This window comes from Pezoporus wallicus, unplaced genomic scaffold (assembly GCF_028554395.1).
Source record: "Pezoporus wallicus isolate ANWC-B61680 ecotype Strahan unplaced genomic scaffold, APGP_CSIRO_Pwel_v1 contig_8013, whole genome shotgun sequence".
NCBI lineage: Eukaryota > Metazoa > Chordata > Aves > Psittaciformes > Psittacidae > Pezoporus > Pezoporus wallicus.
In genome coordinates, this window is record NW_026636761.1 from 875,791 (window position 1) to 898,758 (window position 22,968).

At 45.7% G+C, this 22,968-nt stretch overlaps 1 protein-coding gene across 2 annotated transcripts in view; it reads left to right on the plus strand.

The window, feature by feature from the left end:
• ABL1 (ABL proto-oncogene 1, non-receptor tyrosine kinase) overlaps positions 1–22,503 on the plus strand; it is a 78,472-nt gene extending 55,969 nt beyond the window's left edge. For both annotated transcript variants that reach the window (XM_057401545.1, XM_057401546.1), the window contains exons 3-11: positions 114–409; positions 5,895–6,167; positions 10,313–10,397; positions 10,761–10,938; positions 13,086–13,270; positions 15,370–15,522; positions 16,145–16,234; positions 16,554–16,718; positions 18,999–22,503. In XM_057401545.1, coding sequence (XP_057257528.1) covers positions 114–409; positions 5,895–6,167; positions 10,313–10,397; positions 10,761–10,938; positions 13,086–13,270; positions 15,370–15,522; positions 16,145–16,234; positions 16,554–16,718; positions 18,999–20,698 — 3,125 coding nt within the window. In that variant the 3' untranslated portion in view covers positions 20,699–22,503. The remainder of the gene's footprint in view (positions 1–113; positions 410–5,894; positions 6,168–10,312; positions 10,398–10,760; positions 10,939–13,085; positions 13,271–15,369; positions 15,523–16,144; positions 16,235–16,553; positions 16,719–18,998) is intronic.
• Positions 22,504–22,968: the final 465 nt, after the last annotated feature.

The following is a 22,968-nucleotide window of genomic DNA, read 5'->3' on the forward strand; positions in this document are numbered from 1 at the left end:
ACACATGCTCTCCTGTAGGAGACTATTTCATGACCTGTTAGCCACAAAGAACCAATCGTTGTGCTCAGCTTCCAGCTTTGCCATGTGTAAATGTATTTTCTTCTTGTGCCAAGGTGAAAAGCTCCGTGTCCTGGGCTACAATCATAATGGGGAATGGTGCGAGGCCCAAACAAAGAACGGACAAGGCTGGGTACCCAGCAATTACATCACCCCAGTGAATAGTTTGGAGAAGCATTCCTGGTATCATGGACCAGTGTCACGTAACGCTGCGGAGTACCTTCTGAGCAGCGGTATCAACGGCAGCTTTCTTGTGCGGGAGAGTGAGAGCAGTCCAGGACAGAGATCTATTTCACTGCGATACGAAGGAAGGGTGTACCACTACAGAATAAACACTGCATCTGATGGAAAGGTAGGCTGCAGGCTATCCAAACCATGAAAGAAAACCTTCCCTGTGTACTTTGTCCACTGACTGCACAAGGTCAAGCAGTAGCACTTGAATTGATCAGTTCTGAGCTCTGATCACAGTGTTCATCATCTGCAGTTATAATAAACTTGGGAGATTTCAACATGGCTGTGACAAAACAGTTTTACTCCTTTAGAAAACTTCTGATGAGCTATAATACAGCTCAGTTGTGAAGCACTTTAGGGTAGGAGATACTAGAGTTACATCAGAGGTGAAATGAATAGATAACACTAATGAGAGATCCTGAGGATGGATTCTTATCCCACATATTCAAAAGATAATCTCTTTGACTGCCAAATCAGAAAAGTCAGTGCCTGTTGCTAATAATCTTGTACTTATTAGAGGCAGAATGCTTTCTGAGCTATTCTGCAGTATTTTTAACTACTGTTTTGATTTCTCTACAGTATTTCAGCGTGAACATTGGATACGGGTAGGCATTTTCACTTCTATATGGGCCCTGTCTCTAGTTTCTTCATTTTCCCCCCTAGCTAGCTGTGTGCTGTGGCAGTGTTGCAATGCTACGCTTTGTGGATGCTGCAGAGATATATTAGGATAAAAGTGTAGTTTTCCACAGATTTTTGTTTAGATTTTCACAGAAACATTTCTACTGGCATTGGAGATTGGAAAATCTTTTTCTTTTTTAAACAAATCTATTTTAAGCAGTGTCTCTTTAGATCCTGTGCAGAAGCTGAAGTGTGAGTCTGGAGCAAGGCTGCTGAGGCTCTTCTTGCCAGCATCTCGTAGATGACAGATTCTATGCCATTAAAGTACTTCCACAAAAAAAAGATATTTAAGAATCAAGTATAGCAGGGGCCCACCATGGCTGATTTACCTTTGTTCTGCGAGAGCTGTGGTCTTCTTACAGCAGTGGCGACAGCAGAATCTTTCATATGAGAACAGAGGGAACCAGTATGGATATTTTCTATTTATCAGACTCATCACTCTAAAAGCTTTAATAAAATGAACAGATACCATTCAATAGTGAAATGCTTTGCATTTGCATTAGCAAACAGATTGTGAGACAATTCTGACCATGTTATTTAAAGCAAAGTATTTCCAAGTTACGGTGCTTTGATTCTTCCTTTTCCCTCCCATGTAGACACACTCTGTGGTCAAAATTGCACTGGGAAATGCTGACGTGCAGCATACTTGAAGAACTACATGGCAATCTGGGGTATTATTCCTCCTCCTGTCTCCCTAGTTGATATCCCTTCTATTCACATGGATGCTGGCAGACAAGCAGTGTTCACATGTGAACATCTTGAACCCGGGCCTCCTTCAGCTGGTGTAAATAAGCATGTGTCTGTGAGGTGGTAGCACGTGTTCTCCGTTTTAGCTGTAAAAGGGTTTGGCATATGAAGGCTTTCATCCCAGCAGAGCTGTTTTTATCCCCCAAAACCAAGTTCTGCAGGGGTACAATAAGCTCTTCAGGTCTGTCTTAGCCAGGTTAACTGTTCATTTTCCACAGTGTTGATGAACTGGTGGTTTTGAGCAAAGGTGCAGGTCAGTACAGTTCACTAAAGCAGATCTGCAGCTCATGAGGGTTGGAAGTACAAAATGGAAAAGTGGCAATAACAGAGAGCTGTGGTTCCTGGGCTTTGGCTCCTCATGCAGGGGCAAATGAAGAGGTAGCCCCATTCCTCCTGGTTGCCGTTCCAAGGCCCATCATCCCTGCAGAAGGGGCAGTTTGCCACATCCCTGCAGAAGGGGCAGTTTGCCACATCCCTGCAGAAGGGGTAGTTTGCCACATCCCTGCAGAAGGAGTAGTTTGCCACATCCCTGCAGAAGGTGCAGTTTGCCACATCCCTGCAGAAGGGGCAGTTTGCCACATCCCTGCAGAAGGGGCAGTTTGCCACATCCCTGCAGAAGGGGTAGTTTGCCACATCCCTGCAGAAGGTGCAGTTTGCCACATCCCTGCAGAAGGAGTAGTTTGCCACATCCCTGCAGAAGGGGCAGTTTGCCACATCCCTGCAGAAGGGGCAGTTTGCCACATCCCTGCAGAAGGGGTAGTTTGCCATCCCTGCAGAAGGGGCAGTTTGCCACATCCCTGCAGAAGGTGCAGTTTGCCACATCCCTGCAGAAGGGGCAGTTTGCCACATCCCTGCAGAAGGAGTAGTTTGCCACATCCCTGCAGAAGGGGTAGTTTGCCATCCCTGCAGAAGGGGCAGTTTGCCACATCCCTGCAGAAGGGGTAGTTTGCCACATCCCTGCAGAAGGTGCAGTTTGCCACATCCCTGCAGAAGGGGCAGTTTGCCGCATCCCTGCAGAAGGGGTAGTTTGCCATCCCTGCAGAAGGGGCAGTTTGCCACATCCCTGCAGAAGGGGCAGTTTGCCACATCCCTGCAGAAGGGGTAGTTTGCCACATCGCTGCAGAAGGGGCAGTTTGCCACATCCCTGCCTCAGGTGCTGCGGTGTTAAACTGCATTGGTTTCAATCTGTGTTAATGAGCCAAGCAGTGAATTGCGACAGCTTAAGAGGCAGGCGTGCTGCCTGCTCTACTGCTTCTGCTGCCCTGTCCCCAGCTGTCGAAGCAGAGGAGCTAGGAAGAGAAACAGCTAATATCCCTTGCTTTTCCCTCTGCAAAATAGAGACTGCTGGAGCAGGTTCCTTGCTCCAAGCTGCTCATGTCACACTCTATTACCCACTTCACAGCAGAGCATGGCTCTGATGGAGGAAAGCTCTTACCTTCAACTCCCTGAGCACCTGAGGCCTTCTCAGCCTGCTGTATCATTAGTCAGCTTGTCCAGGGAATTTAGTGTCTGCAAGTGCTGCAGTAAGGATGAATGGCTTTGGTGGACCATATCCTGTGACTGAGAGAACGCACTAAGGGGAGAAAGAGGTATTAGAGGGACATGAGGAGCAGCTGCTGCTCAGCATGGAGATGTGCCATGCATCACACAGCAGTACCCAGGCTTTTTCCTGGAGGAAAATGGAAGGGACAAGGAAGAGATTGGAAATGTGTACACCTTATATTTAGCACTGTTCATACTGAATGCATCGGGGTTCAACAACTTAAAACCATAAAATCCTCAGGGTATTTTTACTTTCTTTCCCAGTTTAATGGGTTGTATTCTTCTGGACTACCTTTTAATGTTTTGGTTGGTTGTTATTTAAGGAAGGCATTCAAAATGACCTTTCTTGATTTGGCTGGCACAGTCCAGCTAGTCATCTGGTAAACCACTTCCGTGGTGCACAGGACTTGGTTTTCCTGACTTGATAATACTTGAGGCAAAGCCTCCTATTGAGTAACCCAACTGAGTAAACAGCGTTGTCCTTCCAGTTCCTCCAGTCCTGCTATCCTCAGCATTCAGGGTGATGGATGCATGACCTGTTTGAGTCTCTTGGAGCCCCCAGCCGCTGACCTGGATGCAGACTCGCACCTTTGTCATGGACCTTCATGGATGTTTTTTTGGTGTGGCTGTTCAGTTTTGTCTGTTGCCTGGGGAGGGGGAGTCCCATCATGGTAAAGATGCACTGGAGGTTTGCATGGAGCAGTTTAATCATCCTTGTAAAAGACAGGAGAGAGAGGTGTGATCTGGTGGCAGAAGCTGCAATGGGCAGCCCGCTTGTACAAGCAGAGCCCCTTGGAACAGGACTGGTGTTATGGTTTGACTGTTGATGTATAAAGATTACCCAAATAACCACAGAATCATTGGGGTTGGAAGGGACCTTTGGAGATCATTTAGTCCACCCCCCTGCCAAGGCAGGGCCACCCAGACCAGGTTGCACAGGAACATGTCCAGGCAGGTTTTGAATGTCCCCAGACAGGGAGGCTCCACAATTCCCCTGGACAACCTGTTCAGTGCTCTGCCACCCTCACTGTAAAGTTCTTCCTCATGTGGAGGTGAAACTTGTGTTTTAGATCTCCAGGAAGCAAACTTTGAGAGTCCCTACGTAGCCTCATGCACTGCAGAAACGCTGAGTCTGTAACCTCTGTATGAGTACAGTTAGCAGCACCAGATGGTTTTCTTGGGGGAAATTATCCTGCAAGCAGCTTGAGTTAAGGCTTGGTAATGGGGTCAGTGGAGAAGGGAGGTTGCAGTGAACTCATTGGGCTGCATCTCAGCATGCCCTTCATAGCTGCTCCTTCCTTCGTCTTCTTGTGATACGTGCTTCAAATTCCAGATGAAGGTTTAAACACAGCATAACTCTGATTTCCAGGAGTGCTGATGGGAAGTCAGGCCTTCAGGAGTCAGTGTTGAGATGTGATCAGTGAGAGGTTAGAATCTGCCTACAGAATGAGCACATTTAGTGGGTGGATGTGGTTTTTTAAGGTAAATGGAAAACTTCATGTGTGTTTAAGGCATGGAGTGTTGTCTTGTGGGTTGGACAGGGTAATCCTCTTCCATTCCCCATCCTGCTGCAGGATTGCTGTAAACCCTTTAGCCATGTATTTAATTTCTCTCTCCATCTGTAACAAATCATATAATCTGTCACACAAAGTACAGATACCTCTAATTCCAATGAGATTTTGAGATCATCAATACAAACCATCATAAAAGCACGGCCAGCTTCCCTTTCCATACTTCTCTAATACCTCCAAGTGATCCAGGAGGTCAGCATAATTTTCTACATCCACGCTTACATATTTTAGTCCTCAATGTAACGTGTGAACTGCTTTTACCACTGCCAATACTAGAAGTCGTTCCCAAACAGGTATGGCTTGGTTTAGATTGTGGTTGTACTGGGTAATTCTTGGTGGTCCAAGCCGCACAGCTGTACAAACCTCTCCTGTTGTCACTTTTCTGTTCTCAGACCATCTGTTTTTAAGGTGATTTCACCTCTTTGATCAGGAAAGGCTTTTAGGCTTAAAATGGATCTTAATGTAAATGTTGAAATGGTAACAAATACAGATCTAACCTTACAGCAGGTTTTGATTCAGTGGTAATGGTTTTACTTCTGTGTTATTGACCAGTGCCCATCACAAGAATGGAACAGACCACTTCTCTTAACTTCATGCAAAATGCCATGCAGAAGCTTAGGCCAAAAGCAGGGAAGCCACCAGTTTGCTAGTGACACTCCAAGGAGAATTTAGGCAGGTGAAAATGTCATAACCCAGATGGCAATAATGGCATCAAGGCACTGAGGATGACAACTCCCTGTTCTCCAGGAAATGTCCCACAGTCTTTACTGACCAGCCTGTTGAAAATAGACACTTCAAGCAACAGCATGCCAATCGAATGCTGTTTGCAGCCATTCCTCCCATACTGTTTCAGTGAAGTGCATGTGTTTTCTCCTGAATCCATACCCTTCCCATGAAAGCACTGATTGTTCACAGCTCTGAGAGCTAGTTCCAGAGCTTGTGGAGCTCATGGTGCTGCAGCTCGAGTAGAAGCAACTTTGCTTTCTCAGTTTTATAATGTAGTTTCTGCGTATGGATGCTCCAGTGTGCATTGTGTGTATGAGCTTCCTCTTTCTCTTTGGTTCCTAGCTGTATGTCTCTTCAGAGAGCCGCTTCAACACCTTAGCAGAGCTGGTCCATCATCATTCAACTGTCGCAGATGGGCTCATCACCACGTTGCACTACCCAGCACCCAAACGCAACAAGCCCACTATTTATGGTGTGTCTCCAAACTATGACAAATGGGAGATCGAGCGAACTGACATCACCATGAAACACAAGCTTGGTGGAGGGCAGTATGGAGAGGTGTATGAAGGAGTCTGGAAGAAGTACAACCTTACAGTGGCTGTGAAGACTCTAAAGGTAGGACTCAAATCTCAGAGTATTCCAGTTCATCTCCGTTAAGCAAAGCATGTTCAGGCTGGCTGCTGCCCTGGTTAAACAGTTTGGGTCAGTGACTGCCCTTCCTTTGTGTGCTGTAGGCTTGGAAGAGAGTATCTTTGTAAGAACTTGATCCTGTTATGCTTTTATGTGATACGCAAAACACCCGTATCTAAACAAAGGAGGACATTAACAGCATAATTTTTACTTCAGAATAGATGAAACCATAGCAAAATAAAATAGAGTCCTAATGTCTTGCGTTCAGGGTGTGGCAAAGGTGAGCTGTTCATGGATGGATACACTAACACAAGCTGGTGTCTTAGGGAAAATTGTGGATTGTGAGTCAGTCAACTTGAAATCCAAAGGCTGTGCTTCAGGGAGGCTTTACATGCTTTGGTTTTGTGTCTTACGTGGCATCTTTCCCAAAAGACAAGCTCTCTGTGTACCTGGAAGACTTAAGCAATTCTTCACAGCTGCTTCTTCTCAAAAGAGAGAAGTGGAGGAAAAAGTGTATCCAAGCTAAAATACACTCAAATGTATAAGTGGCTTTAATGAAGAGCTGGATTATCAGCTCTGTTTCTGGCTCTGCTCCCTGATTTGTGTGCCTTGGTTTCCTTGCCTCTTGAAATGCAAATAATGCTTTAGGAGTTCATCAGGTCATTGCTTAGTTCATTTATGTTTATAGAAATGTCTTGCGATCTTCTGGCACCATCCACACACATTGCATTTGATTGCTTAATAAGAGTTTATGTTAACTTGACACCGTGTTCTCTCCTCTGATGGGGATGTGGTTTGGTCTTGCAGAAACAAACAGAGCAGGGGATTTTGTTTGTTTCTTTTCTGTTTTTTTTTTGCAGTGGAAAATGTGAAGTGGAGGGAACTGTGGGGATGCGTTAGGGTCAGGGGAAGAGCGTTTCCTTGATTTGGGGAAAATATTTCTTCCTTACTCTCTGAGCAGGGGCTACCGCAGTATTTCGGGGTTGCTATGGTTGCAGGAAGTATTTTCATTTTGGCCTTTTTTGTGCTCTGAAGATTCCTGTTGCTGCCTGGAGGAGAGTCCAGCTGCTTGCTTGCACAGGCAGCGAGTGACACCTAGTGTTATCCCTGCTTGTACCCAGCGCTGGGGACCGGCAGGGCTTACTCCGGAGCATGGCAGTGCAGGAGCTGGGATGTGACCAGGTTGAACAAAATGCCAGCGAAAAGGAGAGAGCAGCTCTTTCCTGGAACATCTTTTGCTATAACATCTCCTTTCCTGCTTCTGGTTGCAGTGTGAGGATACTCGATGTCTTCAGACTTCTCACTTCACTCCAAGCCAGTCATTGCTTTCATTCTCTTCTCTCCAAAACCCATCAACAAATGCAGATTGCATGTTATCCCATCAAGGTTGTTGTGCATAAGGAGAAACCTTAATACATACCATGGCTGTTTCAAATACATCAAATAAATATTTAATGAAACATGACTAAAAGTGCTTCATAATGTAGTACGGAGCAGCACGTTCCACTGGGGAATATAAGAATAACTAAGGAGAGAGTTGCGAAAACACTTCAACCTGCAATTATGCATACTAAAATCATCCTTAAAAGCAAATTTATAATCTTACCTTCCTTGAATCCATCAATCTGCTGCTTGACAGGTGGGATTGTCGCTTGCTTCAAAGTTTTGGGAAACACTTTAAAATCCCATTTGTATCCCAGTTCTACTGGGGAAAACAAGCTCTGTGCAGCTTCTGCACAAGCATTCGAGTGACTCACTCTGTTTTCCTCAGAGATAATATCTTTCGAAACTTTATATGACTCTGCTTGTTCCTTCCCCATCTGTTCCAGATACCTCTATAAGATAAAGGAGATGGAAGAACTAAAAGAGGAAAAGAAGAATCCTTGCAGCATCTTTTTTAATAGCAATGCTTACGAACACCCATTTGTTGTTCAGTTTTCTATCAAGTGTCTAAACGTAGCTCATAGTTGGCGCAGAACTCTAGTTCACACAAGAAAGCAACCGAAGCAGCACGCGCTGTTCCTCGCTTGCATTTAACTGGGAAGTGCTAGACAATGTTTTGGTGCCTAGATGTTTCCCAGTAAAACGTATCAATGGAAGCTCAGTTTGTTGCACAGGACACAAGGGTCTGCTGCTACGACAGGACACACTCTGTGGGATTGACACCTGGTGTTGATGGAAAGGGGCAGGAGTGCAGCTTTATGACCTGCATAGCATTGCACCAGTGCATCCTGCTGTGACTGTGGGCAAAGTATGAGGGCCATTTAATGGCTGAACTGTTGTGAGCTGGTCACTTCAGCACATTTCTTACTGCGCATCTCAAGTCTGCATTCATTAGGGCTGCCTCTTCCTTAGAATCATAGAATAGTTAGGGTTGGAAAGGACCTTAAGATCATCCGGTTCCAACCCCCCTGCCATGGGCAGGGACACCTCACACCAAACCATCTCACCCAAGGCTCTGTCCAGCCTGGTCTTGAACACTGCCAGGGATGGAGCATTCACAACCTCCCTGGGCAGCCCATTCCAGTGCCTCACCACCCTAACAGGAAAGAATTTCCTCCTTATATCCAATCTAAACTTCCCCTGTTTAAGTTTGAACCCGTTACCCCTTGTCCTATCACTCCAGTCCCTAATGAAGAGTCCCTCCCCAGGATCCCTATAGGCCCCCTTCCTTCCATTTCCCCTCCCTCTTTTACACTTTATTTTTTTCCCAGCAGAAAAGCCTGTGTTTTAAATGAGGCAACTTGTAGCCCTGATGTCTCTTAATGCCATGGCAGGCTCCTGTGCTCTGCTAGGAATATATTGTATAGCCACAACTGTCTTCCTTCTTCCGTGGGTTTGTGCAGTGGAAGATGGAGGCTGGTTAAGCTTGGTCCTTTGCATGAGATCAGATTTTCAGAGAGATCATTGTTACAGTAGTTCTCTGTATGTGTCCTTCCTATCAATTTGGTCACTGTGAGGTAGGAGATTTGAAACAGTGGAGCAGCTATGCAGAGGAGCAGCCTTTCAGAGCCTGTAAAGCATGCACAAGATAAATGCATATTTAGGGTAATTTTGCAACCTGGATTATTAACCCAGTTTCCTTTGCCAAAGAGAACACTTTAAGGTTCTGCTCACAAGGACCTTTGGGCTATTAGTTTTGACAGAGTGTGTTCAGCAAATCACAGCTGCCAATCAAGTTAATTGGCAATGAATAGTAAATGATTGAATGAAGCTGTTGGAAAAATGTTCCCATTGCTAACTGCAAAGCGGAGAGCTGGCTGCATCTTGCAGCAGCAGCCCACTGTTATCATTCTCACCAGCAGCAGTAAATCCTTTCCAATCCTTCCTTAAAACACTTTGTCCATGTAGCCTGTCAACATTAATCCATCACTGAAAAAATATATGGATATAGAAAGAAACATTGCTTTCGGAACAGATCTGTATTTTTGCACCTCTTTGGAATGACCTTCCGGCCATTTGGGTCTTATTTGAGTCAGAAAATACATGTTTTGAGCAAGATTGCATCTTCCTCGGTTTTGTGTTGTGCCAAGTAACTTTATGGCGTTCAACAAATAGGTAGTGACACGTCTGCCCAGAGCAGTTACGTCATGGGTCAGGCTCTAAATGCCAGGAATGAAATCTGGGAAACCTTGTGCTTTCAATTACGGAGCCATTGGCCTCCCTGTCTGGAAGGGAGGATTTCTTGCTCTTACCCAGTGAATCTGGGGACCCAGCTTCTGGAGTGTTTGATTGTGCCATGTCCTTCCTTTTATGTTCATTCTTATTTCTTCTCTTTTCTGTTTCTTGTCTTTTTGGGTTTTTTCCCCTGTTAAGAACAAGCACATTTTTCCTTTTCAGCTGCTGAGTGGTCCTGTGAGAGGCCCTTCACAAAAGGGATATGGATTTTCTTGCCCCCCAAAGCTCCATTAGAATAAGAATGATAAAAAAATATATATATTTTCTAAATCCAACAAAAACCCGCAGCGTTCTTAACTCCCTGGCATTGTGATGTGGCTACAGGGGAAATACTACCTTGAAAGAACTATGGCTTATGTTGTCAGTTTGCAGTTCTTTTTGTGTCCTCATACACAAATCTGTTCCTCCTCTGTGCATGCTGTCCTTGCCAAAGCTTTACCATTGTTCTGCAGGAGGATACCATGGAGGTGGAAGAGTTCTTGAAAGAAGCCGCAGTAATGAAGGAGATCAAGCATCCGAACTTGGTGCAATTATTAGGTAAGTGCTAAATACCAAGCAGAGGGATTTGGACTAAACCCTTGTGCAGTGATATGGATGTTAAGGAGCAGATAAGCTGCTTACCATACCAAGGCTTTAAATACAGACACTTATTGTCTGGTAAAATACACAGTTTGTACCACTAATGCATGATTTTTAATGATCTGGTCTCCCTAATGTTTCACTTGCCAGAGCTCGAAGCAGGAAATTAAACTTCTCTATTAACCAATTCGATGCAGAACTCATTCTTTCTGTGAGCCCCGTATTTCCACCCTCTGCAGGTATAAATTGCCCTAGAGGACAAAACCTGAAGATTCACTGATACTCTGAAACATTCATTGTAAACTTTATGTTGGTCCCTAGGGGTGTGCACACGGGAACCTCCTTTCTACATCATCACTGAGTTCATGACGTATGGGAACCTGTTGGATTATCTGCGTGAGTGTAACCGGCAGGAGGTGAATGCTGTGGTGCTGCTCTACATGGCAACTCAGATCTCCTCAGCCATGGAGTACCTGGAGAAGAAAAACTTCATTCACAGGTAGGAAGGGCGGTGAGCACCCCTGAATCTCAAGCACAAAACACCCTGTGACTTATTTTCCTGCCTTTCAGATCACCATGGCATTGACTTTGGTGTCCTGTATTTAACATATGAGTGCATTGTGTTCTGATACAGTACATTAACCTGTCTATAGGTTGGTCTTCTAATTGTTTTTCTCTCTGTTTTTCTCTTACCTTTGAAGTAGATGCAGGTGAAAGACATATCACTACTTTCTTCCTTAAGTGTAAATGCTTCCCGAAGTAACGGGCTCTTAATGGACCAGATAAAGTACTGCTCTTCCTTGATTCTAACAACCATTAACAACTGCAGCTGGTGTTGCTGGATGCGTGCACGTGCTCACAGCAGCAAAGCCACCCTCTCAGTGCCTTCTCATCCTCTGTTCTTTCTTATTTCTTTCAGTTTTTCCCATCCTCTGTAGGGATTGCTTCCCGCTATTGTCCAGATTGCACATTCGCTTTAATAAGCATCTCTGCAGTCGTAAAAGTCTTGGAGACTCTGACCTTTAAGTGTGCTGCAATTATGGCTGGAGCGTTGCGTTCTTCATCTGTAGAAATGGCCTCCTAGCAATATAATGACACATCCTGCGCCGAGGTTTGAGAGGCGCTGAGCTTTATACAATATGCTGCCTCTGCCACAGCATGACCTTTCCTGCCCAATTAACTGCAATGTGAAATTAGCACACGTTTTTTCATAGAGACAGATATGAAGATCGCGTGTAAAGTTGTAGGTGCTCCTCCAAGTCATGCATTGCCTTTGCTGCCTGAAAGGCCTCTTTAAATGCGTCTGTCAGTCAGTGAAGCGAACGGTGATTCTGCCAATTAAAATTTCCAGCCTTTGATTTGGATGTATTTCACCCCTTCAGCCTGTAGGAAGCAAACTTTATAAACTGCTTTGTATGAATCCCATTTGTCTGCTCTCCTTTTAATGTCATTTCCTCTTATTTCTGATGATCCATCTATCTAAAATAAATAGTAGTGATTTTCCTTATCAGCCACCCCCGTACCCACCTACCCAATTATTTTAAGAGTGTTGTCACAATTCACATCCATGGATTCAAATGCTGGGCTGTGACCTCATTTAATGAATCGGGAAGGAGGAGGAATTTGATTATGAAGAGGAGCTTTTATTTAGGCACACATTGTAGTAATCAAGCATTGATAAGAAGGTGTATTCAAAAACACTGTGAAAAATTAATGGGTACGTAGTAAGACGTGCTTTTATTTATTTATTTATTTATCCCAATTGAGCAGAACAAGCAAAAGAAGCAGCAGTGTCTGGCTCATATCTAAAGATCTCACTTGAGCCTGCTGGTAGAATCAATTTTTAGTTCAATGTGACATAATTTGGGATACTTAACAAAGCCTGCTATTAGGAGAAGTGTATTTGTGCTTTGTGTTTTTACACTCCAGAAGCATTTCCGGGGGTTCTAACAGCATTTATGAGCCAGGGAAGCAGTAAATGCACCGTGCACATCTCTTGCCTGCCAAGGCAGAGGCAGGTAAAAAAACGTGGAGGAAAAGCTCAATTTGCTTCTTGCTCAGGTCTTTAAAAACACAAGTACTGATAGCAGGGGCTACAACAGGTTTGAAAAGGCCAGAACAAGCTATGAAAAGGTTGTGCTGTAAAACGTGGTATTCTTTGGAGGAGGAAGAGCATTGCTGGGAGCTAAACCTGGTGCTCGAGCAAGGCCTGGAACAGGAGTTCTGGAGAGTGACTGGTGTTGGCAGGGGTGACCGAAGTGCTGGAGAGGTGGGCAAGAAGTGAGGCAGTGAGACTTGGTTTATTCAGTGCTCATCCTCAGCTATTGATAACTTGAGCACTGACATTTCTTTAAATTATTTTTATCCTGAGGGTGGCAGCTTTTATTGAAAGTGAGGGGGCTTCTTGAAGCTTTCACTTCAAATTAAATAAAAAAAAAGAGAAAGAAAAAGTTTGGATGACAGTCTTACAGAGCTGGAATGGAAAATAACTTTCCCTCTTACATAGATGTGCAGAACTACATAATTTCTGTGTATGAAAAATAATCACTCAGGCCCAGGTTTCTTTGGGAACGGCAAGTTTCCTTGCTGTTGCTGAAAGTGAAATGGTATAGGCTTCTCACTGCCTGGTTTTGCTCTTATTTTTAGGGACCTTGCTGCCAGAAACTGCCTTGTAGGGGAGAACCACTTGGTGAAGGTGGCAGATTTTGGCCTCAGCAGGCTAATGACAGGCGACACGTACACTGCCCATGCCGGAGCAAAGTTCCCCATCAAGTGGACTGCCCCAGAAAGCCTGGCCTACAACAAGTTCTCCATTAAATCCGACGTCTGGGGTAAGACTTTGCATGTATGAATTAATGCAGATTATTGTCATCTTGTCCAGGGCTGTGAGCTGAGAGCGCTGCTGAACATTTCAGGAGGGAGCACGTTCCCTGGTTTGAGCCCTATTGTTCCATGAGCTTGTCAGAGTGCAGGAACTAATCTCTGCTAAGTCAGTCCTTGAGTGGAGCACTGAGAATGCCAGCCTGGCTTTTTGTGCTTGATTCATTGGCAAATATGAAAATAAAGGATACTGTAGTGCTTATAGAAATGTATGAAATGGGGCTGGGGGCACCAGTACTACTGCCTTAATAGGCACAGGACTAGGAAGCACTATGCTGTTGTACAGCCAGGAGCTTTCTATTTCAAGGAGGAAAGCAAGAATCTGGTTCATTCTGCATTAAAAAAACATCCACAACTGTGTGTGTATCTGTCTGGAGATAGCTCCAAGTTCGTCCTTCTGCATTTTCAAAGAATAATCTTTAGAATGAGATGAGGAAGAATCAGAGTGAAAATTTGATGACAAATGGTTATTGAAGAGCCCTGAGGTGCTGGTGATAAGCGTAGGCTTAACTAAATGGAGCTATATTCTATCAAATCTGACTGCAGAAAAACTCATTGTACTTTTAATCAGCCTTTCTTTGGGTTTTATATCTCTGCCATAGCTTGGTCAAATCCTCAAAAGTGCCCAGTGACATGAGATAGAAGTCTGTGGGATGTGGTCCCAAAGGCACTTGGAAAATGTTATCCTGAGCATCTTCTATATAGAAAACCACAGACAGTGGTGAAGTAGCCATGAAGTTTACTGGAGTCTGGGGAGAACTGCAAAGAAAGGCTTTATTTTGAAGAAACTGATGCTAAATGTTTGATAGGCAGGGGAGGAAACCCAAAAGAGCCCCCAAGGAGTATGCAGTTGCTGACCAGGGTGTTTCTTCTGTTTTGGACTTGTATACGGTGGTGTTGGCTGCTCCTGGTATCTGCTACAGTCTCAAGGATGGATGCTGCTGTATCACTGCGGTGGCTGCAGGATCCCTGTTTCATTCAAATAGGAGAGTACTTGGAGAAGAAAGATCCAAAAGGAGTATTGGATATCTTTAATTAGGGTTAACGTAACCTCGTGTGGTGAGAGCTTGGGCAGAGGACTTTGAGATCTGATTAGAGCAAGCCAGCTGTCCCCAGAGGCTATGGCTGCTGCTGGGCATGCCAGAGTTTAGATGCTTTCACCTCAGTGCCTCCAGACAGCAATCAAAGAAAATCGTGCACAGAAATGTCTAATGTAAATTGCCCTTGGTGGTGTTACCATGTAATGTGATGTGATTTCCTTACTTATGCAGAATTGTAATCGCTTTCTCTTCAGGTTAAGAACAGAATAGGGTGACTGAACTAATTACATGCAGGTTGTTGAACTGCTGTTGAGCTTATTCTGTGTGCTCGACTCCTGGGTTAGCTGCCTGACCCTGGGGTTGACCTGCATCCCCATCAACTCTGGGGACTTGAATGCCTGTTTCAAGACCCTTTTTGTACTCTCCCTTTTCCCATTCAGCTTTCCCTGTGCCCAAACTGTCTCAGCCTCGCCCTGTCTTGTCGGTAGCAATTGCTGGAACTTCCTTCTCATGCTGCTTCCAGGGTTTCCCCTCTAGATCATGCTGCAGCTAAACAAGGGCACCCCAAAACCAGTGAGCTATTAAAGCGTGCCAGTCCTTTAGGGAGAGATTGCAGATGAGAGGAGCTGTCAAACTGAGGGAGAGACTGCAGTGCAGCAGTGAAACCCTTTCAACTAATCCACTGTGAAGTCTCTTAATTGTGCCTTTAATAGGACTTGAAGGATCTCAAGGCATTCAGGTTTGAGACAACTGATACATTGAAAATTAGTCTAATTCTACCCTGTCATATCGCAGGAGACTTGTCTGTGCTAACGAAGAGGCTTGTTACGCTTCCTTAACGTTTAAGCTGCTGCTGAGCATGGGATCTGAGCCACCCGGAGCTGGTTTAAGTGTGCAGCACTGTTTAGTAACTAGTCCCACTAAACATTCTCTCACATTTAAGATGAAAACAAAGGTTATTGATTTATATTATCCCCCTTTCTCTTTGGTTCTTTCTTTCTCCACTGCAGCCTTTGGCGTTCTGCTGTGGGAAATTGCAACCTACGGTATGTCCCCTTACCCTGGCATTGACCTGTCTCAAGTCTATGAGCTGTTGGAGAAAGACTACCGCATGGAGCGCCCTGAAGGCTGTCCTGAGAAAGTCTATGAACTCATGAGAGCATGTAAGTGTTCCTCAGGCCTGCAAATGCTGCTTTTTAGCTCTGCAGAAGTGCAGTAAAAGTGCCAGGATCTGGCCACATAGATCAAGGCATGAAGAACCCCCTGCCAGTTGTGTAGAAATGTTTGGTTCAAGCTGCTTTCCCCAGAAGATGAACACATGATGAAACCAACTATTCTTCTCTACTGGGAGCACACAGGCCTGGGGGAGATGTGTGTTGTTCATCTCGCTGTTTTCTTTGTCTCCTTTTCCCTGACAACTTAAAGAAAAGCTTGTGCTGTAAGGATGAAGCAGGAGCTTTATTAGGCTTCTTGCAGGACTGGCTGTTATTCTTCCACTGTGGCCCTTTGGTACGTGACTTAGTGCGGTACATTTATTTTCTTCCAGCAGTGCTCAGCGCCTGCTGTTCTATCCTGCCATGGGAACCTGATGTAAAGGGTGCTAGGTGTCTGCAACCATCACTGAGCTGAAGTGGTTGCAGGCACCCATATGAACCACATTCCCATGTCAGTATTTTCTCTCACTCATTTTATAAAAAGGGAACTGCAAAGCCAGCTCCTCCTGGTGCAGTGCACTGAATGCCTAATGCTGGTGGGAAGTTCTGAGTGGTGGTGTTTCTCTTTCAGGCTGGCAGTGGAGCCCTTCCGATAGACCTTCCTTTGCTGAGATCCATCAGGCCTTTGAAACCATGTTTCAGGAATCCAGCATATCGGATGGTAGGTGTGGGTTCCTCTCGGACCGGCAATTCCAGGGATGGGAAAAGGGCCACATTGTTCCTAAGCTGTTTTGTAGTGAAACTCAGTGCTAGGTTATGTACTGCCTGGTGTAAGCAGCATAGAAAGCAGAGGTGCCTTTATATGAGGGCTTTGTTTCTGGGCATACGATTGATTTTAAAGGGCAAAGTGGCTGAACAGCCTCAAAGAACCTCTGCTTTGTGTTGTTTGCTTTTCTCTTGTGCTGTTAACTCTGAACAGCGCAGTAGGGCTTTTTATCTTCTGTGGATTGTAGTGATTGTTTTTCTTCTGTGTATTGCAGAGGTGGAGAAGGAATTGGGAAAGAAGGGCATGAGGAGCGTAGTGAGCAATTTCCTGCAAGCCCCAGAGTTACCAACCAAAACACGAACATCGAGGAGAGCTGCTGAAAGCAAAGATGCCAACGAGGGCTTGGAGGCTGCACATGCTCGAGGCCAGGGGGAGTGTGGTAAGTTTTAATTAAAGTCATTATTCCTTCAGGAAACACAGAGGGAAATAAAATGTGTGTCCTGCTCCAAGTCTTCACCTAGGCAGAGCTGTGCCTAATAACAGGTGCCATCTCTCCGTACCAGTATTGTGCTTCTGGGTGACAGGCTGCTGAGCTTGCTTCCACGGGTTCAGAACTCCTTTTATTATCTTTTGCAGAGGTAGGTTGCTAATCCTGGGACCAGATCCAGCAGCTGAGAGTGTGAGTCCTTAACTGCAGCGGGATCGGCACTATACCTGCCGTTGCTTAGAGAAGCCCTAGGAATTCTTTCAACTTAATAGCTGTTGCCTGCAGCTCCCTTTAGACCAGAGCCTGAGAACAGAACTCTCTGATCATATCCTCTCCCAATTCCCTGTTAGGAGCTATCAGTGGGGTCTCCCACTGCATCCAAGTGTTGGGTAATCTGCTGTGTTCAAGCCACTTTACACTACCACGTTGCATTATTTAAAGCAGGACGATTGCTCAGGTTTAGCAAACCCCATAAGGGAGGTTTCTTCACTGTTCCATCCTACCAGATTTGTGCTTGCAGCACTGAAGAGTATTACTCTTGGCAGGTACCAAATATAATTTCAGCAAGGGACAGAAAGGTATTTACAGAATCTTCTATAAAATTAAACTCTCATTCAATCAGTTCCTTCAAGCACTTGCCTTCCCTTCTGAGGTAATAGAAGCAGTGATAAGATGCAGCATGTAAACAGGAGACTTGTATCTAGTTCATTTGGAAAATAACAAGGTAAAACAAACGACAGTGTATTTTCCATCCCCTGTTGAGGCTGCCTTCTCTGGCCATTCATGTGACTGACCTTTTTTGTGTAATGTCACATTCACCTAGAAGTACATGTTTCAGTAGCAGATGTACATCCAGGCAAAGAGAGGAAAAAAGAGGGGATGTAAAATGTTGGAAAAAAGGAAGTATCAGTGACTTAAGAAGGTTATTTACCATATATAGGAAATATAATTGCCTACTATTACAAGCTTTGAAGTAAAATAACTTCATTTAAATACTTAAGGGCTTTGAGAGATTCAGGTGCGGCAGGAATAATATGATTTTAACATTATGCTGGGAATCATTTCACTCTTTATTGTGAAAGAAAATATTTCACATTAAAGTTCCGTTGCAGTTCCCCCTTCTATTGTCAGTGTTTCCATAGCAAGGAAGCTGATCCTCTGTGCAAGCTGCTAGTTTTCTGTGAATCTCCACAGTAAGGTCTTGTAGAAGCATACTGTCTTCTCAGAGTACACAGCTATTTTTCTTCCATTCTCTCTTCTCCACCAGAATCCCTTCCTCAGCCAAAATCCTACCCAGAGCTTGATAATCACCAATATGTGACTAAGAAGCATCCTCCTTCTCCCCTATGACTCTGCCTCATCTGCCTTCTTGCTGCCTAGTTGAGCTGTAATGTCTATGTGCCCTGAAGGCATTGCTCCTCTGAATTATAATGCCATCTGAGTGCCTGGTCTGGGCATGAGACCCCCTGTCAGTCAAATACAGGGACCTTCAGGACTCCATATAAATTTATTATAAGCCACTATTCATTTTTAAATACCTCTTGTAAGTGGAGAAAGGGTCACCCATCATTTCCTTTTGGAGCAGTGCTGCTGGAGGAGGCTGCTATTGCCACTTCCGTCCGTTATTGCACGAAGCTGGCCATCGTCATGGTGGTAGGACCTGCAGTGTTCAGCTGTCAAAGGGTGCCATGATTCCTGCTTGTGAAAAAGTTATTTCCATTCCCCACAAAGGATAATGTTAGGAAAAGAGGTTAGGAGTATCAGAATTTAAATGCCCAAGGAGGCTGGGGATGGAGGTGGGTTACAGAGATGTCTTATTAATTCAGATGGTCAGCTGTTCGAAAGACAGCAACAGCTCAGGGACTGAAAGTCTCTTAATATTTATCTTCTTCACAGTGTGATGTTTAGACAAGTCTCCAGATATGAGGGTGGAAATCTGAACATAAACATTTCGTGTTTGTCTGTCGCTGTTTAAATCAGAAGCCTACAGGGAAAGTAGTTTGGCAGCCAAATCCTGTAGAAGCCACCTTAGAAGTGAATGTATACAGGATTAGGGACCACGTTCAGTGCAGGCTTGAGTGTGGCTGTACTTGCTTTACTCATGGTCTGAAGTTGTCTCTCTTCACAGAACCTGCACCTTTTGGAGGTGCTGCAGTGGTTTCATCCTGGAAGAAAACTGATTTTTGTGGCTCTTGAAGCAGCACTCAGTAGACTCTTTTCTGTCCCTTGCAGATCCTCTGGATCATGAACCTGCTATTTCCCCCTTACTCCCACGGAAGGAGAGGGTGGCCCTGGAGAGCAGTTTGAATGAAGATGAGAGGCTGCTTCCAAAAGACAAGAAGCACAACCTCTTCAGTGCCCTTATCAAGAAGAAGAAGAAGACTGCCCCTACCCCTCCGAAACGGAGCAGTTCCTTCAGAGAGATGGATGGCCACTCAGACCGCAGGGCAGGTGGGGAGGAGGAGTGCAGGGATCCTGGCAATGGAGCTTTCATTGCACCCCCTGCAGACCCAGCTGACCCCTCCAAGTTCCAGAGCCCAAGCAATGGGGCTGGTGTCACCAACGGGGTTGTCCCTGGGAACTCTGGATTTCTATCTCCCCATTTAGGGAAGAAGTCCAGCACGATGAGCAGCAGTCAAGGGGTGGCTGGTGAAGAGGAGAGTAGTTCCAGCTCCAGCAAGCGTTTCTTAAGGTCCTGCTCAGCCTCCTGTGTGCCCCACGGAGCAAAGGACACAGAGTGGAAATCTGTGACTCTGCCTCGGGATTTGCAGTCCACAGGACGCCAGTTTGATTCCTCCACTTTTGGGGGACACAAAAGTGAGAAGCCAGCACTGCCTCGGAAGCGGGCAAATGAGACCAAGACTGACATTGCTGTCAGGGGAACAGTGACCCCTCCTCCAAGGCTGCTTAAGAAAAATGAAGAGACCACGGATGATGTGTTCAAAGATGCAGAGTCGAGCCCTGGCTCCAGCCCTCCCTCCCTGACGCCAAAACTTGGCCGTAGGCAACCTGCTGCCCCTCCTTCCTCCAGCGTGCTCCACAAGGATGATGGAGTCAAATCCAGTGCCTTAGGTACCACTGTGACGATGGACCAAGGTTCTGCTGCCAAACCCAGCCCTGCTGGGTTCGTGGGTGCCAGCAAGGCTTCCTCTGAGGAGCCACGACTGAGGAGGCTCAAGCAGACCTCGGAGTCAGCAGGGAAGGACAAAGGGAAGTTGTCGAAGCTGAAACCAGCACCTCCACTTCCGCTCTCTTCATCCTCCGTCAGCAAGCCTGGGAAGGTTTCTCACAATCCCAGCCATGAAGCAGCAGCAGAGGTGGTGTCTGGGCCGAAATCCAAACAGTTGACTCAGGTTGGAGAGGCTGCAGGCAGTGATGCTGTCAAGCCAAACCAGTCAGGGGAAGGTGTGAAAAAGCTGGGGATCCCTTCTGTACCAAAGCCACAGTCCTCTACAAAGCTGCTGATGAGCACGGCAACCCCAGCTGCCTCTTCCTCAGCAGTACCCTCTGCCTCAGGTGGGGACCAGCCATCATCTACAGCCTTCATCCCTCTCATATCCACCAGGGTCTCGCTGCGAAAGACCCGGCAGCCCCCGGAGAGGATCGCCAGTGGCACCATCACTAAAGGGGTGGTGTTGGAAAGCACGGAGGCCCTGCGGATCGCCATCAGCAAGAACTCTGAACAAATGGCAAGCCACAGCGCTGTCCTGGAGGCTGGCAAGAACCTCTACACCTTCTGCGTGAGCTACGTGGACTCCATTCAGCAGATGAGGAACAAATTTGCCTTTCGGGAGGCCATCAATAAGCTGGAGAACAACCTACGGGAGCTTCAGATCTGCCCAGCAACGGCTGGCAGCGGGCCTGCAGCCACCCAGGACTTTAGCAAACTTCTCAGTTCAGTGAAAGAAATCAGTGACATTGTTCAGAGGTAGCAGAAACCAGGTTAAAAACCAAAATAATAATAATAATAACATAAAATCACCATGGGCCAAAGCCAACTGTGGAGAGAGCGACATGTGGACTGGCAAAGGACTGTGGGCGTTCAGCTTAGGGCTGTGAGAAAGACACAGACTGTGAATGGATGCCCCAGCTCCAAAGGGCAGGGCTGTGTTCAAGAGGCACTTTCCACCCTCTTAACTCAGTTTCCCTGTGTTTCTTATACTTGTAATCGTCTTATCTGTGGAGTTCTTGCCTTGTGGACTACAAGTCTAAATGCTGATGTCACACCATGCCTTTTTAGTAATATTTTATTGCTCTGGACAGACCATTAGGACTGAAGCCAGACTGATGGACACTGAGATGCCATCCTCCTCAGGAGGAACTTCCTAATGCATTTTCATCCCCTCCTTCTGCCCCACTGTACACATGGATGAGTGTTTGAATAGCAATATACCCACTGTGTTACTTGGGAGAGCTGCAGCAGGTGTGCCTGGCCCAAGTCTGATGTCTGCCTGACATTAATGCAACAGATTTGGTGCTCAGGAGGGAAGGGGGGAAATGGTTAATGTAAGGGGAGTTTTAATGACAGAGTGCTACAAGTGATGTTTGCTCAGATTCTCCCTCTGATTCCACCTGATGCCCTTCGTGTTTTGTTTTCATTAATTTCTTTATGCTGTTGAGATGAATTGCTTGGGCTCAAAATGTTGCAGGCAGCACTTGCCGATGTAGTGGCACAGGAGCCTCTTTGTGGATCTCCCTTGGTAGTGAAAAGAGACCACTGAAGGTCTGAAGAAGGATGTGCTGTCACACTCTTGTGATATCCAGTGTTAACCAGGCTGGTGTTTGGGGTGGAGGGTTGCAGAGACCGGGGAGCAGGAGGATGGTGCTGAGCAAGGCATTGCTCCCTGGAGGACCAGAGGGTTGCAGCAGGGGAGGTGGCTCAGGATGGATTCAGAGACACCACTGTGCCTCTAGCACTGGTTTCAGCTGAGCTCACCCATCACGAATGGGTGAGAACTGCTGATTCTCTCATTGACTTTCCAGCTCTTTGTTCTGGCAGGGGAGGTGAGACCTGGCTGCTGCCCTGCCACAGAGACCTGTCCTTTGAGGGGCCCTGATGCCTCCTTGCCTGTGCCAATGAAGATGCCAGTACTTTGGGGTTAAAACCGTCACTACCCTCATGCCGGTGCAGTTCCATCCAGCATCAAACAAGGATCTGTGAAGACTGCAGAGGCTTCTCGTAGGTGCATCTCCCAAGGAAACTGCCACAAAACGCTGACAGCAGGACTCCTGGGCTTCCTTTCCAAGGTCCTGTGACCTTCCCAACTAATGCAACAAGACTGGGAACTAACTGTGACTTGGGACAATGGTGAAAGAGCAAGGTTTAGGGCTATTAACAGTGCAATTTAACTCCTCTTAACAGTTCCAAACATGAGGAAAAAAAAAGCGTTTTCCATGTTCCTGTTCCCCTATAACTCTTGTGACCCCTCTTGTGTATCTTAAACACTAATTGCCTTCAATTGTATTTTATGCTGTTCTCTTTGGGACTGTTTTTGTATATGATTTCTAGTAGTTCACTCGTGTGTGTTCACGCCATTTCTCGCCCTCACAAACAGCCATGACTTAACACATGACAAATGGTCAAAGGAAAATACACACTTCTGCCACAGGCTGCCTTGAAAAATGTAAGGAGAAAAACCCCAGCCCAACCCTTGGACTGTCTCTTTCCTGGAGGTACTGTTTTTACTTTGATAACATATTGTGCCACTATATTATACATTTGTATCTCGTTATTACACACTTTTGTAGACTTGTCTTTTTTACAGTGTGTAAATAGCTCTGTCCTTCGTCTCTGTGATACCTAAGGGGGCTGTTTCCCCTTGAATTTGGTCCAGTACGGATTGTTTCTGTACACGACTTTCAATTCTTCCTTTTCTCTCTCTCTCTCTTTCGTTGTTTTGATTTATTTTTTATTCCAGTCTCTCTTGCGTAGTATATTTAAAAATAAATCAATGTTGAGGAAAACCTGCGTTTGTCTGTTGGAAGCCTCTTCTAACCCTGGTACCTCCCCTTAGACTCTGTCCAAAACCAGCTTCCCTGTGTAGGTGGTCAAGAGCTAGACAGCAGCATCTTTTCCGTGTCCTTTTTGATCTGGCCCTGAAAAGTCAGGAGAGAAATAAGATGCACAGAATAAAGACTGCGTCGTCATCTCTTTTGAGTCACTTTGCTCTTGTTTTTGGTGAGGTTTAAATCAGAGATTTGA